Below are 19,915 nucleotides of genomic sequence, written 5' to 3'. Positions count from 1 at the left end.
CATTTTATTTTAGGTACCTCTTGCTTTCCCCTGCCCTGTAAAAAATAAAAAACTAGAAAAACTTGGTAACACTTTACTTGAAGGGGTGTGCATAAGGCTGACATGATACATTCATAATCATAACATGACATGTGTCATGAACATGAAGAAGATTTTATGCACATTTATGACAACTGCCATTAAGTGTCATTTACTCAATTATGTAATTTTTAATGCAAAGATGACATTGTTTGAGATATCTTTGTTATGACAACTTGACACATAAACCAATACAACACAACTTGTTATAAATTATAAACAATAATTATCAAACTTAAGAAACTACCTAGCTTTGTGGGTTAACAATGCATTAAACCATCATTTAAATGGCATTAAGTGTTATATGTCAAATATTATTAATACCCATCAAATAAACATTATGAACTGAAGAATATTCATGATGCTGTTATAAAACTATTTAACAGAGTATTAACACTTAATGAAATTTTAATGACAAATTATATTTGTATCACTGGTAAAAAGTGGTCAGTTATGTTGTCTTGGTTAATGTCAAGTTGTCATGGCAAGTTATGTTGTCATAACAAAGACATCTTAAACAATGTCATCTTTGCAATAAAAATGACATAATTGAACAAATGACACTTAATGACAGTTGTCATAAACATCCATAAAATCTCCATATTCATGACACGTGTCATGTTATGATTATGAATGTGTCATGTCAGCCTTATGAACACCCCTTCAAGTAAAGTGATGTTTTATAAAAAAGTTTTTGTGTCGTCAAAATGACCCACAACCTAATCAGTTTATATGTTAAAGGAATAGTCGGTAACGCTTTAGATTACAGCCCGGAAAGTACTGGGTAAGTACAGCGAGTTTGCAGCGTGTGTTTCTGTAATTATGGTTTACTTGGGAAGTACGTACGTGTAATTATAAGGGAACAATTTATAATATTTGGGGAATAAAGGGGTAACAACCAGGAAAAATACAAATAATATATGCAGTAAAGTACTGCGTAAGTACAGCGAATTTACAGCATACATTTCTGTAATTATAGTGTACTTCTAAAGTACATACATGTAATTTTAAGGGAACAATTTATAATATTTTGGAAACAAAGGGGTAACAAGTGCCACTTTAATTTACAGCCCGCAGATGCTGTACTTACTCTGTAACTACGTGAAACAAGGGGGTAACAAGTGCCACTTTAATTTACAGCCCGCAGATGCTGTACTTACTCTGTAACTACGTGAAACAAGGGGGTAACAAGTGCCACTTTAATTTACAGCCCGCAGATGCTGTACTTACTCTGTAACTACGTGAAACAAGGGGGTAACAAGTGCCACTTTAATTTACAGACCGCAGATGCTGTAAAAAACTTTGCTGCCTTAAATTTTTTTGTTGAATCAACTCAGATTTACAAGTCATGTCAACAGAAATTAGTTGTCACAACTTATAAAAAATATTTTTTTAAATAAATTTATAAGTTATAACAACTCAAATGTAGTTATAACAACTCGTATTTAGTCAAGATAAATAATAGTAAGTTGATATGACTTGTAAATCCGAGTTGACTCAACAAAAAATTCCAAGGCAGCAAAGTATTTTTTACAGTGTACTCTGTAACTACGTGAAACAAGGGGGTAAATTTTTTTTGACTTAGACTGTAACAACACAAAACAATGGTATATTTACACAGTAACTACAAAAAATACACTCTTAGAAAGGATGTGTTAATTTTTTACACATCTTTGTGTGTTAAGTTTTTAACACATTATGTGTCATTTTGTGTTGATCTTGTGTTAAAATATAACACAAGTTGTGTTAAAAGTAACACAAAATGTGTTGTTTCCATAATAACACAGAGATGGGTGGATTCTAGGACAACGCATTTAGTGTGTCGTCCCAGAATCAACACTAATGTGTTGTTTTTAACACATTCATTCTAAGAGTGTAGTTCTAGTTTTGCTTGCTTTGTTTTCACCATAGTTGCCTTGCCTATTTTTAATTTTGCTTGATAACCCAACAAATTCCTGTACTCTTTTTCTTTCTTAAGGTAAGTAACCTTTGTTGAAAATTCTAAATAAATTGTATCATACTAATATTAGCATAAACACATTAACTGAATTTCAAGTTTTGTTGTTTAGTAATCTAAAATACTTACTGCATATATTATTTGTATTTTTCATGGTTGTTACCCCTTTGTTCCCCAAATATTATAAATTGTTCCCTTATAATTACACGTACATACTTCATAAGTATACTATAATTACAGAACATACGCTGTTAATGCGCTGTACTTATGCAGTACTTTACTGCATATATTATTTGTATTTTTCCTTGTTGTTACCCCTTTGTTCCCCAAATATTATAAATTGTTCCCTTATAATTACACGTACGTACTTCATAAGTAAACTATAATTACAAAAACATAACCTGTAAATTCACTGTACTTACACAGTACTTTCCGGGCTGTAATCTAAAGCGTTACCGAATAGTCTACTCATTTTCAATATTAAAATATGTTATTACCTTAACTAAGAATTGTTGATACATCCCTCTATCATCTGTGTGCGTGCACGTAAAGCTGGGTTTTTAAAAATGTGATGGACCACAAACTTTAGGATAAAAAATCCTAGATTTATCCGTTTTGCTCCTATAGTGTGTGGTGTGCCATTATGTGTTAAAGACAGCACACCACACACAAACAGATTTTTAATCAGAGTCTCGACTGTGAACACAGGAAATCCCACAAAATCTCGCAAGACTTCAAAACAAGCATGGCGGACGATATGCAGGAAGACATTTCAATGATAGTGCTTGGAATCATTTTTACAAGACACGTTGTACAAACATTCGTGCTGTTGCCACAAATCAAGCTGATCCTCCATCTCTACGGTCCACATCAACTTCACTTTAGCCGTTTCTCAATCCGAAGGCTGTAGCCTGCGGAGGTCGCATATGCAGGCTGCATACGTCATGAAACCTGGTTTATTCAAGTTAACTGAGCATTACATTTACAAGTCATAAGTTTATTAAAACAATATACGATGAACAACGAATAATAGCCAATTTTATATATTCTGAAATAAGACAGTCTTGATGACGTATATACAGCCTGGAAATGCGACCTACGGATTGAGAATCGGCCTTTGTGCTGCGCCATGACTGCTTCCGTCTTCCCTCATCTTGCTTTCTGATTGGATATGGTTTCGTTTCACATGATAATCTCCATAGCGTGCTCGTGTTTGTCCTCGGGATTCCCCACACACATCAGGATTTCTAATCATAAATATTCAACATGTTGAATATTTACGATTCGCGATCGGCGCGGCTCCGACGTTCTTCCAAGCAGGTTCGGACACTCTTAACACACCTCACATGAAGGGACAATCTGATAAAATAATCTGTAGAACCATAGCGATACTCGGGACATATCTAGGATTGTCGGAAGGGGGAAAATCGGCCCAAAATAAGACAGATTATCTTTTGGTGTGTACCCGGCTTAAGCGCTGGAGCGTGCTGCAACACTTTGATAGCGTTTAGCTTAGCCCCATTCATTCAATGGTACCATTTAGAGATAAAGTTAGAAGTGACCAAACACATCAACGTTTTTCCTATTTAGGACTTGTAGTTATACGAGCAAGTTTGGTGGTACAAAATAAAATGTAGCGCTTTTCTAAGTGGATTTAAAAGAGGAACTATATTTTATGGCGTAATAGCACTTTTGGGAGTACTTCGACTCGGCGCAGAAACACCCTCCCTGGCCCTGTCCCAAATGGCGCACTTCATGTGGACTTTGGGTCTCGTGGCCTTAAATTGCGCGTTCTCGCTTAGTCTACGAGTCCGTAGGGTGTCCCATCTGTCATTTTTATGCTTTGAAGTGTGCTCATCAGCGCCTCCTTTGCCCCCTTGATGCGGTCTTCAGCGAAGCCCGCACTGCAGCACGCTTCGCGCACTTTACCAACCCAGAAGTCCTTGCGAAAGGGCAATCAGACCAATCAGACGATGGAAGGGAGGAGTTCACACTGACGGGCAACTTCTCTACCTATTTCCGGTGTGATGTTCGAGTCTGTCCCAAAATACGACTCCGGTGCACCCACGTGGACTCGCATCAAGGGTCCCTAAAGTCTGGACTACGTGATGTCATCAAAGTGTGGACTCTGAGGAGGACCACAAGTCACCCATATCACGGAACCTGTCTCCCTCATCACATCGGGCAATCATAACGAGAACATTTCTTTCTACGTCACGGACTCCACTCTCTCACCCATTGTTCTTGGACACACCTGGTTGCACCAACATAACCCGAAGATCGACTGGCGTCTTGGGACTGTTATCAGCTGGAGTGAGGGGTGTCACAAGTCTTGTCTTTTGTCTGCGTGTCTAACTGTTTCTGAGTCTGTGTTTCAGGGGGAAGCAGTGGATTTATCTAACGTGCCCGCAGAGTACCACGACCTGAAGGAGGTGTTCAGTAAGTTGCGGGCTGATTCTCTACCTCCTCACCGTCCCTATGACTGTGCTATAGAGTTACTTCCCGGTACTTTTCCACCTAAAGGCAAGTTATACTCTTTCTGATTTCTGATTCTCTAGCAACGGGGTTCATTCATCCTTCCTCTTCTCCAGCGGGGGCGGGGTTCTTTTTTGTGGGGAAGAAGGATGGATCCTTGCGACCTTGTATTGATTACCGAGGGTTGAACAACATAACGGTAAAGAATACGTATCCTTTGCCATTAATGTCTTCAGCTTTCTAGAGGTTGCAAGGAGCGTCCGTCTTCACTAAATTGGACTTACGTAATGCTTATCATTTGGTCCGCATCAGGGAGGCGGATGAATGGAAGACTGCTTTTAACACCCCTCGTGGCCATTTTGAGTACTGCATCATGCCTTTCGGATTGACGAACTCGCCAGCGGTCTTTCAAGCACTCGTTAATGACGTGTTGCGAGACATGATAGATCAGTTCATATATGTCTACCTGGATGACATATTGATTTTTTCGTCGTCTCTCCAGGAACATGTGCAACACGTACGACGAGTGCTTCTGCGGTTGCTAGAGAATGGGCTTTTTGTCAAGGCGGAGAAATGCGTTTTTCATGCACAGTCTGTTTCTTTTTTAGGGCACATCGTTTCGACTGAGGGTGTCCACATGGATCCTGATAAGGTTAAGGCTGTGGTGAATTGGCCATCTCCAGATTCTCGCAAGGCCCTGCAGAGATTTCTGGGGTTCGCCAATTTCTATAGGCGTTTCATTCGCAAATTTCAGCCAACTAGCCGCTCCTCTAACTGCCTTGACCTCCCCTACTACTGCATTCAGGTGGTCAGACGCAGCCGAGGCTGTGTTTGCCAAAATCAAAAGCTGCTTCGTTTCAGCTCCCATTGTCGTGTCCCCTGATCGCACACGCCAGTTCATAGTGGAGGTCGATGCATCAGAGGTGGGCGTAGGAGCAGTGCTTTCCCAGCGCACACTTTCAGCGGGAAAGGTTCACCCTTGCGCGTTTTTGTCTCATCGGTTATCCCCGGCGGAAAGTAATTATGACATTGGTAACAGAGAGTTATTGGCAGTCAAACTGGCATTGGAGGAATGGCGTCACTGGTTAGAAGGTTCGGGTGTACCTTTTACCGACCACAAGAACCTTGAATACATTAAAACTGCCAAAAGACTTAACTCCAGGCAGGCTCGGTGGGCTTTATTTTTCGGACGTTTCGATTTTACTCTTTCATACCGTCCGGGTTCCAAAAACATCAAACCCGATGCTTTGTCTCGACTTTTTGAGCGTTCCGATCGCACTTCTACTCCCGAGCGTATTTTACCGGAGACTCTATTTATCTCCGCGCTCAGATGGGAGGTTGAAGGTTTTGACAGCCTTAGAAGGGGTAACGCCCCCGTCTCGTTGCCCACCGAACCGCTTATTTGTGCCGGAGAAGTTACGGTCCAACGTAATCCAGTGGGGTCATGGTTCCAAGGTAGCTTGTCATCCAGGGGTGAGTCGCACTAAGTTTTTAGTCAAACAACGATTCTGGTGGCCGGGTATGGCTCGTGACATTCACGATTTTGTTTTGGCTTGCTCGGTTTGTGCCACTGGTAAGACTTCTAATCGCCCTCCTGACGGGTTACTTTTACCGCTGCCAGTCCCTTCGAGACCCTGGTCACACATTGCGCTAGATTTTATTACCGCCCTCCCACCCTCCCAGGGTAATACGGTGATTTTAACCGTAGTGGACCGATTCTCGAAGGCGACTCATTTCATCCCCTTGCCCAAAATACCGTCAGCCAAGGAGACAGCGGTCACTGTCGTAGACCACGTCTTCCGTTTACATGGCCTTCCGACAGACGTGGTCTCCGACAGGGGTCCCCAGGTTGTGTAAAATTTTGGAGAGAATTTTGTAAGTTGTTAGGAGCGACTGTTAGTCTGTCCTCCGGGATTCATCCCTAGAGCAATGGTCAGACCGAGCGAGCCAACCAAGATGTGGAAAGAGTGTTACGATGTTTGGCCTCCAAGAATCCTTCGTCCTGGAGCCAACATCTCTCTATGGTGGAGTACGCACACAATTCGTTGCCAGTGTCATCTACGGGCCTATCTCCGTTTGAATGTAGTCTAGGTTACCAGCCACCTAATTTTCCCAGTCTGGAATCCGAGATTGCGGTTCCCTCCGCTCACGCCTATGTCCAGAGGTGTCACCGCACCTGGATTAGAGCTCGGAGCACGCACCAAGGCTAAAGCTGATCGCCACCGGTCTAAGCCTCCCGTATACGTCGTCGGTCAAAAAGTGTGGCTTTCTACTCAGAACATTCCGATGCGTTCCGTCTCGAACAAGCTTGCTCCCAAATTTATTGGCCCGTTTGCTGTTGCCAAGATTATTAACCCGGTGACAGTTCGCCTTAACCTCCCTCCTGCGTACAGGAGAATTCATCCTGCGTTTCACATTTCTAAAATTAAACCAGTTTTTCGTTCACGACTTAACCCGCCAGTCCCGGTCCCCCCCCCCGCCTCGTCTCGTAGCAGGGGAACCCACCTATTCGGTGAATCGTGTTCTGGACTCTAGGCGGAGGGGACACGGATTTCAGTACTTGGTGGACTGGGAAGGTTACGGTCCGGAGGAGAGAAGTTGGGTACCTGCTCGGGACATACTGGATAACTCCCTTATTGATGATTACCATCAACAGGTACAGCAGGCTAGGAACGTCAGGTGACGTCCTAGGGGAGGGGGTACTGTCACGGTGGGTAAATACACTGCTCTCTGTGTCTTGTGTATGGTGTTTACTCACCTGTGATGTCATGTGCTCGTTATCCCGATTCCCTTCACCTGTGTTGATTGTCTCACTCCAGCTGCTAAACCTCATTACAGACTCTCCATATATAGCTACTCACTCTGCTCTATGTTCCTCGTCAGATCCTCGCTCTTTGTTTGGCCTCCGTGTCTCTCTGGATTGTTTGTACAGCGTGTGTGGATTGTATCGTGTCGTCTTCGTGTTGGATGTTCCGGTCTCTGTTCCTGATTTATATTCCACTTCAGACCTACACCACCAACGACCTTCACAACCACCATCACCCGCTTTACCACCGTAGTCCTTCGAGCACCATTACCATCATCTGGACATTGTGTTTGCTTCATGTTCCAGTGTTTGTCTGCATCTTTAAATAAACCTGTGTTATTTTTCCTGCATCTGCTTCCAGCGTGTTCTATCGTTACACAATCCTCTAATGCCTTCACCCACCACCCATGGTTCAAAATAAACCCCTTGACTGTTAAACAATAAACATTTTCACCCAATGACTTGAAACGCTGTCATTGTACACTTTTTAAATCCTTTATTTTGACGCTTAAAAGTGTGTGTTAAGAACAATGCTTTCTTTATGTACAAACAAACTAAAAAAAAAATCATCCTTTGCAGTCACACTAGATGCCCCTCCCACATTTTTAAACACAGGTGAGCACTGACTTAACAGACAGACAGGCTGGCAGCTTTGCTACGGCATCACAGAAACACACAGTAAATGAATGGAGATTTACTAAAATCAATACTCTAATAGAGATTTATGATTTTTAAAGCATTTATTTTCTTCTCACAGCGGTGAGTAGTCACTTCTCAATGTAGTTACTTCCTGCTGGAATAAATGTGTGTGTGTGTTTGAATAAGGGTGTATAGGGAAGCTGATTCTGTTTCAATACAGATAAAGAGTTGCATCAGACAAAAGTCATGTGACCAATGTTGAATTTGTCTTTATAGCCATTTCTCAACTTGTGTTTAATACTTTTTGTAATTATTCTAACATAATTTTTGTCACAGCCGTCATTGCTTTTCACTAATATGACTTTTACATTGCAATTGAGCAGCTACTAGCTTTCTGTGATGGAAAGCTGTTAAAGAAGATGCCAACCATCTCTCCTTAGTTAAACACGAGGATACTGTACAGAATAAAATCTTATATGTTGTGTTAAAAGAAAACAAACATAATGTATATTTTGTATGCTTATATAATAATATAATGTATACTTTGTAATGCACTGTAAATTGCTTCGGATTAAAGCATCTGCCAAATGCATAAATGTAAATGTAATTAATTCAACGTTATGGTGCGGTAATAAAATATTTTTAGATGTAGCTATATTTTATATTCACTTACTAAGGAATGCTTAACCATAAAATAGTGACTAATCCAGACCAATTTTGGCAGTAAATGGTGAAACTATTCAGGGAATTCAGGATATAAAGCACTGAATGAATAGACATTTTGCCTATTAAGGTAATATGAAAGTATTAAAAATAAACACTTGGTAGTTTAATGACCTGGCAGTGTCCTTTCATTCTGCATGTTCTGCCAAGCAGCTTAGACTTGAGTCTCTGTAAGCATTTTTTGATCTAAAATCTTAAAATGGCATTGACTACTTATTTTTTTATTACATTTCGAGAGTGCCAACATACAAATTGCATCAGCTGCTTTTGCGTTATATTTGTGTTGCAGTCAATTCTAAGATACTTGTCTGCTTAAATTCCTGGTATTTATAAGCATAACATTGTCACGGTTAATCCGTGTCATGTCTTGTCTCTGTTCCGATTGTTATCACCTGGACATTCATTGATTAATTACCTGCCTCATCACACCTGTTTGTCATTTAGTCTGTGTATATATACCTCTGTCTTCTGTTTGCTCACGGCTGGATCATTGTCATTTCTTCCCTGTCTGTTCCTGTGTTGGATGTTCCTGTTTTACCCGATGTTGTATGTTACTCGTGTTTTGTTTCCTGATTTATATTAAATGTTATTTATTTCGTGTGAACTCTGCACTTGCGTCCTTACTCCCGTTCCCCGTTCGTGACAGAATGATCCAGCCAGCATTGGACGCAGCAAGTTCACGGAGGGCGGCTCCCCCAGGAGTTTCGTCGAGGGGGAGTAGTGACATCGGGGTTCATTCCCCATCGGCCCCGATGTCTCTTGGGGACCACCGTGAGCGATCGCTCGCTCCTGCAGGCCTGCGGGAGGAGGATCGGCCCAGGCGGTCCCCCAACGGTTGAGTCGTCGTCGACAGTCCCTCGGAGGACCACCGTCCCGCTCGTAGGGGGATCCGGAACGGACCACGCCCGATCATTTCCCCGGGTGGCTACCGAGTGAGGGTCTCCATTTCCGCGAGGGGACGGGAGATGATTTCCGGGGGGAACCTCATCGTCGACGATTCCCAGAAGGGGGGTAATTCGTCTGCCTCGGTTCTCGGAGCGATCGCTCCGGTTCTCCTGGCGCAGTCCGGCCAACCGTCCTTTTGGTCTCATCCCGGCGGCTGCCGGCTTCGCCAGGGTCCCCAAGCCCTCCATCCCTCCCTTGGACTCTCGCTACCAGACTTTGTTTTTGTTGTGTTTTATGTGAGTGTCTGGTAGCCACTCGTAGAGGGGAGGGTAATGTCACGGTTAATCCGTGTCATGTCTTGTCTCTGTTCCGATTGTTATCACCTGGACATTCATTGATTAATTACCTGCCTCATCACACCTGTTTGTCATTTAGTCTGTGTATATATACCTCTGTCTTCTGTTTGCTCACGGCTGGATCATTGTCATTTCTTCCCTGTCTGTTCCTGTGTTGGATGTTCCTGTTTTACCCGATGTTGTATGTTACTCGTGTTTTGTTTCCTGATTTATATTAAATGTTATTTATTTCGTGTGAACTCTGCACTTGCGTCCTTACTCCCGTTCCCCGTTCGTGACAAACATATGCTGGTTTCTGGTGTGCATGCTCTACAGTACCTCCCACATATTCATATTATATTTTTTACATTGTTTACAGTAAGTAAACCTTCAATTACATAGAGCTGCAGTGTAGTACTCAGATCTTTCCATTACATTTTCCACTGCTTAAAATGAGCCCCTTTACCTTTATCTTTCTGATGTGTGTGTTTGTGTGCGTCTCTGTGTTAAGGTGTATGTATGTTTCAGTCATCCGTTACACACTTTTACATGATTGTTATCTCACTACCAGTTTTTGCTGTTAGCAAGTGTGAGCATTTAAAATACATTTAGTGGATACTTTAGTACTAAATCATCAGATTTGACTGATGTTTGTCATATAAGCACACTAATGTTTGTTGTGGTTGAAGTTAAGTTTTGATCATTAATCCCAAAACTATCATTGTGTGTTTTAGATTGTTTATAAAGCTTGATCTTGGATACGGTCTTTAGAGGATTGTGTTGCCTATAGACCAAAATGGAATTACCGAAAATGGCAAACGGTCACCATGAACTCATGAGCCCTGAAAAGATGGAGAACGGGTGAGTTTCAGATAAGCCATGTGTAAGAAGAATATCAAAATCTTACTCCAGGGTTCAATCCTATACTCTACAATTGTACAAATTTTACTGAGAATTACAGATTCGGGCTATCATGCACGTTTTTTTTTAAGGGGCACCAGTGGTAGTTATGGCTCACTTGGTGGTCTCAGTGAAAAAAGACATTACAACATAAAAAAAACCACAATATGAACTTCTATGAAAAAATGAACACCTCTTTATGATAAAAGAATAAAGGGGGTCACACACCGGACGTGCAGCATCGAGTCGTGTCTAGGAGGTATCGTAAACCGGAAGTGCACATTAAATAGCGTGAGCTTCGTCAGATAGCGTCTACTTCAAAATGCAAAATATATGTTAGCAGCCAATGTTAATCATTATTGATTTGGGACAAATATGATGTTATTTAACTATGTGAGTGGTGCTCTGTGGTGCGGCAGGGATTTGAGCAACTTCCTGAGTCATAGCTGGGTGGCGCGGACAGGCGCCACCTGTCAGCGCCAGTGTGCGTATTCATAGAGAACAATGTTCAATTTTTTTAGAATGGCGCAGCGCTGAGCTGTGCGTTCGGCGTGCGAGCCCCTTAAGATGTGTTAGTGCAGTACTTATCAGTTACTGTAGTAGCTAAGTTCAGATATGTTATTTGATAGCCAGTGAGCAGATGACCATGCAAAACACAAGCTTTAACATTCGGCTAAAAATAAAGTTTGGAGCAACATGACAATATGGGCAGATGACAATAAAATATTTATTTTTATGCATTTTTAACACTTTAATTTACCAGAAAAATTAATTTTCATCAATTTAAATAAAAATGTTATTTTTAGAAGTTTCACTTAAAATCTTTAGACAAACACTGGTTTGTATGAGCCTGGAGCTTTCTATTGTGTATTCTGTTTTTGCCCTAAAGAGTTTAAATCAAAGCGTTGTTTGAAAATATTTAGCTTATTCCACTTGGAAGGCATTTGTAGGGTTAAGAACAGTTACACTGTAAAAACACACTTTGTTTAACTTAAAAAAGTAAGTTACCTGGTTGCCTTAGAAATATAAGTTGACACAACATCATTAAATCTAATATTTTTTTAAGTTGAACTCAAAGGCAACCAGGTAACTTACTTTTTTAAGTTGAACCAACAAATCATTTGCTAAAGTGATTCAGCATCTGTGTCATTTCCTGCAGTTTCCCACAAAGAATTTCCTTTGTAGGACCGATAAAATGGAACAGATTGCAGCATTCCACCTTCAATTGCATTTTCAATAAACTCATACTTAATGGTTTATTTGCTTATATTAAACAGATTTGAAGACTTGAAAAACGTGACAGAAGCCGATACGTTTCTTCCCAGTAATGGAAAGATACAGACAAAGTTTACAGATGTGAGTATGGCGTTAACATTTAATGAGTATGCTGTCTGAAACTGATTACAAACACAACACACCCTAATTACAGATAAGTTCAATACTGTAACAGTAAGAATAACTTCTGATTACTCCACCGTAATTTTGTACATGGAGTTACATGATAATGTTATCATGGAATACTGCCATTCAAGCAGTAGACCGTAATATATATATAAATACGTAACCCTGTCTGTAAAATCCAAGCTAATGTCTCATAATTATGAGATTAGGAGCCATCAAAGTTTGATTTCATTCACTGCATGCACTTACTCTGTCAATAGTAAATATATCAAGGTTAAATTTTAACACAATATTCTTTGCATGCAGGATGATTTTATGTAAAAAAAAAAAAAACGTAAATCAATAAAATGACTTTAGCTGGGTTTTTACAGACAGGGTCACATAGCATGTGTATAATTTCAGTGTTTGATTTGTGTTTTATAATAACTGTCTGCGTGATATAAATTCATGAGTGTCATTCATCTTTTTCCAGCTCAAAGGAAAAACATCTATGGGTATGTCTATTTTCAACCTCAGTAATGCCATAATGGGCAGTGGAATTCTGGGACTGGCGTATGCCATGGCCAACACTGGCATTATCCTGTTTGTGTAAGTAAAACTACTTTATTTATCAGTGCAAATTTGTGTAAGAGAGAGTACTCAAAAAACCGGCATAACAGACCAAGAAATCATTTATAAAGGTTATTAAAGGTGTCACACCCTAACTGAGTGCCAATTAATCAGGTCCATTCTTATTGCTTTCAAATTTGTTGAGTAATAAATTCAATATACATTTTCATTTCAAGTTTAAACATCAAAAACAGTGTTTTGTTTTTAACAAATTTACATTTATGGATACACTTAGAATAAATTTTTTTGTAGGGATGCAGTATGACGCAACATGACGCAGTACACACGCATTTACAAATAGCCCTGCGTTAATCTGTGCAGGTTATACTGTAAATAGACTGCTATGACCATTAACTGCCTGTTTGTCTGGATTAACCAGCTGGTTAAAAAAGCCTTTAGTACGTTTTGTTTTGGTTTCATCTTTGACAGCTTTCGATATCATGTATTTAGGTATTTACAGATCCCCTGACAGACACTAGACGGCAGTGTTCACCAATTTACTTGTAAGGGGGTTTTTATGGATGCCATTATGAATAGCAAGGAGGCTAATTCGTCATTAATGAGATTAGAGGTTAGATTTATCATCTCACTGACGTCTGGTGCTAATATCCCTGAACAGCGCTATTATGTGATAAAATTTTCACTTCTGAAAGTAACATTATATGTAGACATACATTCTGTACACATGTTTATTCCAGCCCGAAGTTTTAATGTTTATGATGCTGACAACCTGCAAAATTTAAAATGGAGATAATAATAAAGAAATAAGCAGTTAATAAACAAATAATTAGTACTGATGACTCACAGTACCTGAATAAGCGTGTGATCAGTTTTAACTTGACCAATCAGAATCAAGTTTTCAGAGTGCCATGTTATAACCATGGTAATAACAAAGTATTAAATATAAACTACTCCGTATCAATGTTTGTTGTTGCTTTGTTCATTGCAAAATGAATTGATTTTAATCTTATGACTTTCTTTCAGAATTCTGTTGATAAGTATGGCTCTTCTTTCTGCTTACTCAATACACCTGCTTCTTAAAAGCGCAGAAGTGGTTGGTAAGAAATTGCTTCTTCTTCATTCTTCCACAAGTTAACAATTTAGGAAACATGGAGGCATTGCTAATTTTTAAACACTTTTTATGTGTTTGTTTAGGTATACGTGCATATGAACAACTTGGGAACCGTGCATTTGGTTCACCTGGGAAAGTTGCAGCAGCATGTGTAATAACATTACATAACATTGGAGGTAAAATTAAATGCATGATGATACAACCTTAAATTTCTTAAATTTAACATTCTTAAATTTGGGGGATCATTTTAAAATATTAATTAAAATGGGTTTGTATTTTTATATATTTTTGCAGTTTGCCGTTTTTTACAGTTTAAGTTTACACTGCAGAAAAATATGTGTTAATTTGTTTTACATTGTGTGTGTCATGCCATTTAAGGCGTTATTTCATGTTAAAATAAATGAAAGGGACAACACAAGTTGTGTTAAAAACAGTGATGGGAGTAACGCGTTACAATTAATTCTGTAACTGTAATTCCACTACTTTTAGCGGTAATAAACATGTAACGAAGTATTTTTTTTAAATCAAGTAACGCAGTTACAATAAGTGAAATTTAAACGAGTTGGTTACTCATGTTACTCTATTTTGTGATAAATGAACACTTGCAGACAAGACATTTCTGATCTAACGTCGCAGGACCATGGAGGCGGCACAATGAATAATAACACAGAAGGTGTGTTAGTATAGGGACGACACATTTTATGTGCTAAGAATAATTAATTGTAACGCGTTACTCCCATCACTGTTTTTAACACAACTTGTGTTGTCCCTTTCATTTATTTTAACATGAAATAACGCCTTAAATGGCATGACACACACAATATGTAAGAAATTAACACATCATTTTTTGCAGTGTAGCGTTGCAATAAAACAAACAATCTCAGCACATAACATATATAGATGCACTCCAACGCTTAACATTTTCTTAATTTGATCCAACAGCAATGTCCAGTTATCTCTTCATTGTGAAGATAGAGTTACCCAATATTATTCGGGGTCTTAGTGGGACAACAGAGTGAGTATAACATTATACACAAAACATAATACTGAAGCTGATTTGCCTGAAATGTCTACTTCATCCTTATGTTTTAAGACTTTTAGACATGACATGTTGTATAACAACAAATCTGTGTTTGTTTTTGTCAGAAGCGTGGTATGTTGATGGCAGATTCCTCATTATTATTGTTAGCATCCTTGTCATTCTTCCACTGGCATTGATGAAACGGCTCGGTACGTTCATTTTACATTTTTTCTTTTATTTATTCATACATAGTCATTCCAGCCTATAACATCGTCATTATTTATCTTTACACACCTGCACTGGGGAGAATGTTTAGCTGGTTATTGAAGGCTTTTTATCAAACAATCATGATTTATTAGTATTTATTTAGCATTTTTATCCAATATGAGTATATTACAACTGTCATTTGATATGAACCTACAACTTTTTGATTACAGTCTAGATCTTTAAAGGGGACATATCATGAAAATATGACTTTTTTCATGTTTAAATGCTATAATTGGGTCCACAGTGCTTCTCTCAATCTAGAAAATGTGAAAAAGATCAACCCAGTAACTTAGTTTTGGTAAACCATTCTCTGCAAGCATGTGAAAAAAATAAATAATTGAAATTTGGCTCCCCGTGATGTCAGAAGGGGATAATACCGCCCCTTAACCATGCCATTTAGTACAGAGATCAGCTCATTAGCGTTTTAAAGGACACACCCAAAACGGCACATTTTTGCTCACACCTACATAGTTCCAATGTTAACATGCTATAATAAATTATCTATATGATATTTTGAGCTAAAACTTAACATAAGTACTCTGGAGACAACAAAGATTTATTTTACATCTTTAAAAAGTATTTTGAAATGAACCACTAAGCTACCCCACTCTATAATAATACATTTTCATTACATTTGTGCATTTGGCAGTGTTTAATTTAATCAGGGACGGATTATGGCGATGATGTGCCCTGGGCACAGATGTCTCAAAGGCCCCCTTTACCAATTTTTTGGGCAACAGCCTTGCACCTGTATGCACAGGGCTCAAGTGTTGGTTCGCCTCTGCCTGTATGCCCCATCATACAGGATTAACAATGGCACTAATACGCTGGGAGAGAATGCACACAATATTATGTACTTTCACACCACAAATTGGTTTATTTATATCTCACCAGTATCTGTCAACATACTGTACAACATACTCCATCAAAAAGATGAGCGGAGCTTTTCACTCAAAGTTATATATATTTGAGCTCTCGACGCTCAGCGCTGAGTGCGAATAAAACCCCGAGCGCCGGTTTTTAGCACGGAAAAAACACGCTAGCTGCTTGCTTATTTGAAAAACGCAGAGTTTCCTTTGGAATCAATTGAAAACATGCGCTGGCCGCGGGGGTAAAAGCTTTGGTGTGTCCAGCCCCTAGCTTAGAACAAAAAGGTTGGTTTAAAAAAAAGTTGGTTTAAATTCAGAGAAAACGCTTCCATCACATCATCAAAATCCAGTTCCCTCACAAGATCGCATTCAATGGCCATTAAAGACGTCCTTGACACATTTTGCTTTCTTATTCGTTTTTTACTCTTGCCATTAGAGAAAATGAACATTCTCCTTCACAATTGCTGACTGGCATGGTGAGGAAAACGTGTCCTTTTGTGCTTTCTTTTCATTGATCCACTTGGTTGTGGTTTTAAACTAATTTTTTGTTTTGGTTTTTGAGTAACCGTCTTCTATGCGTGACTTTTATATTACGCAATGCTTTTCACTCGCCTCTAGATGTCCCTTTCAACAGCGCAGCAATACATTAAAATTATTATTTGATTTATTTACTAGTTAATACTTTGCAACTGCAAAGAAATTCACATTATTCCTCAATATTTAACAAAATTTTACTGAAAATAAAATTAAAATATTTACTTGAAAAGAATAGACACAGTAAATTTGACAGGGCCCCCTGCTGGCCCAGTGCCCTGGGCAAGTGCCCAGTAGGCCCGTGCGTTAATCCATGCCTGAATTTAATATTCTGTATCTTATGAAATGGTGCAAATTCTGGGAATTGCATTTGAGCTACAGCAAAACAATTCATTTTTGTAGAACCATATAAGTAGCTATATAATGGTATGCATGCATAATTAATTTCTTATGTATCACTTGTAGGGTATCTGGGTTACACCAGGGGGTTCTTGCTCAGCTGTATGGTGTTCTTCCTCATAGCTGTGAGTCCATCCATTCATGCACCCACCCAGATATCCATCCATCCATGCATTCACATTATTTAAATTCCAACAATTAGTACCACCAAAAATAACTCTTTTTATTCTTTTTATCTGTTTTTTATTAGGTAATCTACAAAAAGTTTGTAGAAAACTGTTCTGATGGACACCAGAACACCAGCCTTAATATTACACTGCTCAACCAAACAATTCATTTAAACTCCACCTCTGACACATGTGAAGCTAAACTCTTTACTATCAACTCAGAGGTGAGATTTTTTGATATCAGCCACAAATCAGGTGTGAGAATTGCATGTCCTTACTTAAGTTTAACTTGAAATGCAGAGATCTAATCTGTTGATTTGTGGTTTTATTGCAGACTGCTTTTACCATTCCTATAATAGCATTTGCCTTTGTGTGCCACCCGGAAGTTTTGCCCATCTACACAGAACTCAAAAAGTAAGAAGTATTGTACACGTACAAATACCAGGATTACATATTGATATATTCTTCTTATTATATATCTGTTTTGTCTCCTGTGTTACATCAGTCCAAGCAGGAGGCGCATGCAACGCGTTGCTAATGTCTCCATTTTGGCCATGTTTGTCATGTACCTGCTGACTGCCATCTTTGGCTATCTCACCTTCTATGGTAAGATAAATTTCACATATAGAAAGCTACCACTAATACTAGTATAGTATATTACCATAGTTTGGTGACTATGGCACAACTGCAAAATGTACTTGATCTATGAAATATCACAGTATTATTTGAAGTATTAATTGTGATTAATAAGTGCCACTTTTATAATTGCAGGAAATGTGATGTCAGAACTTTTGGAGATGTACGGCAAAACAGACACACTGATGGTTTGCGTTCGACTGGCTGTTCTGGTGGCAGTGACACTGACCGTCCCCGTCGTCCTGTTCCCGGTACACATACATAATGAAACTGCACACATATCATCCAGTATACAAAAAAATGATATACAAACTGCATATTGAATTGTCTACATGCTTATCATGTAGGACAGGCAATTGTTGACTGATATGTTTTTGTGTCTGCCTGTTCTTCTTCCCTCAGATCCGCCGTGCTATCCTTCAGCTCTTGTTTTCTGATAAGCCCTTCAGCTGGGTGCGTCACATCCTCATCGCCGTATGTCTGCTCTTTGCTGTCAACCTGCTTGTCATCTTCGTGCCCAACATTCGTGACATCTTCGGCTTCATTGGTGAGTTTGGATGCTGCACTATAAAATAGCTTACTTTTACTTATTATGCATTTCACTTAAATTTTGTCTGTTATTTAGGTGCCACATCAGCTCCTAGTCTCATCTTTATCTTGCCGGGAATATTCTACCTCCGCATCGTTCCTGAAGAACAGCAGCCTTTGAAATCGCGACCAAAGATTCAGGTGACAACTAGATTTGTTTACATTTACATTTATGTATTTGGCAGACCTTATTTAAAGTTAAAAATGGTCAGTTTGATCTATAGCAGTACAAGAACTCACTTCGTGTCTTGTTTTCCAGGCCGCTTGGTTTGTGTTGCTGGGTTTTATCCTCATGTTAATGAGCATCACCTTCATCATAATGGAGTGGGTGACAGGAAAAAAGACCACAGGTGGCCACTGACAGACAGAGTAACATATAAAGATCACATTTTAATACCACCTGAATCCTCAGGTGACCCGAATAGTCGAAGATTCGATGCATCGATAGGACAAGCCTGATTCGACTACCAATCTCACAGTCGAATCGTCGCAGATGTGTTATGAAATGAGGATCATTTAATTTTGGCCGTATATGGGTGCACTGTGCAAAACTCTGATTTCACATATAACAGCTTTCTCCCAATATATTAATATACAACATATTATTATAATTCTGCAAATAATATGTGAAGTATCAGCATTCAATAAATATTTTTAAAATGCGTTAATAAATCCAGCAACCCCTGTGGCCGGGCTACACGTCCATAAGAGGTTCCTATGTTAATAAACCATTGCCTCTTTGTTTCTCCTTTTAAAAGAAAAAGCTGGCAATTCTGGCTATACTTTCATTCTTTTAATAATTTCTTTATTTTATTTTATTTTATTTTATTTATAAATCACTCTGGGTTATCTGATGTATCTATTTGGCTTATGTTTTGTTTTCGTGCACTTGAGGCATTTTGCACATTTGTTCTGCACTTTGTTACTTCTGACCTTATTTTATTAAAAAAATGTATTTATTATAAACGTAAATTCTGATCTAATTAAAGTCTGTACATTTTGGATTGCTTTTCATATAGATTTTGCACTATTGCGTGCTACCCATGCTTGCGCATGCAATTCAGCCGAACGTGCTAGGTGCTCTGCGTCTCATATTTAGAAGTTCATCAAACTAAACATTAAAAAACGGATGTTTTCGACGGGTATAAGTTTTTAAAATGTATTTAAAACATTGTGGTTATCTCATCAAAAGTTAAACTACAAAATAGGTAAGCCGTTTCTTTAAATTTCCGTGATGAAACGGAAAATATCTGCACCGAACCTATATTTATGCCTGACACGACATGTCTTTCTTGTGATTTAATATTATGGTTGATGTTCACTTTCAAATGATAGAAAAGAGATTCCTGAAATAAATAATATCATCAGTTGTTTCTGTATCTAAAGTAAATGGAGATGATCAAAGTGAAAGCAAGCAAGCAGGTATTTCTGTGCTAAATAATAACACGTAGTGTCTTTAAAATCATTAATTTCATTGTTTTTATGAATTGTATATAAAGCTTAGTTTTTATAATTTTCAGTAACAATCACAAATTATTTGTCATTTCTCATTTG

The 19,915-nt window shown here is 38.9% G+C and overlaps 2 protein-coding genes across 3 annotated transcripts in view; both read left to right on the top strand.

The window, feature by feature from the left end:
• Positions 1 to 19,915, top strand: part of LOC129437389 (sodium-coupled neutral amino acid transporter 3-like) — a 108,085-nt gene that overhangs the window by 17,920 nt on the left and 70,250 nt on the right. The window lies entirely within an intron of this gene.
• LOC129414862 (sodium-coupled neutral amino acid transporter 3-like) lies at positions 7,923 to 18,742 on the top strand. Its single transcript, XM_073867833.1, has 16 exons — positions 7,923 to 8,075; positions 10,633 to 10,759; positions 12,076 to 12,154; positions 12,672 to 12,787; positions 13,793 to 13,866; positions 13,964 to 14,056; positions 14,823 to 14,895; positions 15,028 to 15,110; positions 17,037 to 17,095; positions 17,221 to 17,361; positions 17,472 to 17,551; positions 17,643 to 17,743; positions 17,909 to 18,024; positions 18,176 to 18,320; positions 18,399 to 18,502; positions 18,621 to 18,742. The coding sequence occupies exons 2-16, from the start codon at positions 10,695 to 10,697 to the stop codon at positions 18,720 to 18,722; spliced, it is 1,431 nt and encodes a 476-aa protein (XP_073723934.1). The 5' UTR covers positions 7,923 to 8,075; positions 10,633 to 10,694; the 3' UTR covers positions 18,723 to 18,742.

This window comes from Misgurnus anguillicaudatus, chromosome 5 (genome assembly GCF_027580225.2).
Source record: "Misgurnus anguillicaudatus chromosome 5, ASM2758022v2, whole genome shotgun sequence".
Lineage (NCBI taxonomy): Eukaryota > Metazoa > Chordata > Actinopteri > Cypriniformes > Cobitidae > Misgurnus > Misgurnus anguillicaudatus.
Note: the sequence above shows the minus strand (reverse complement) of the source record. Positions and strands in the feature narration are given on the sequence as shown.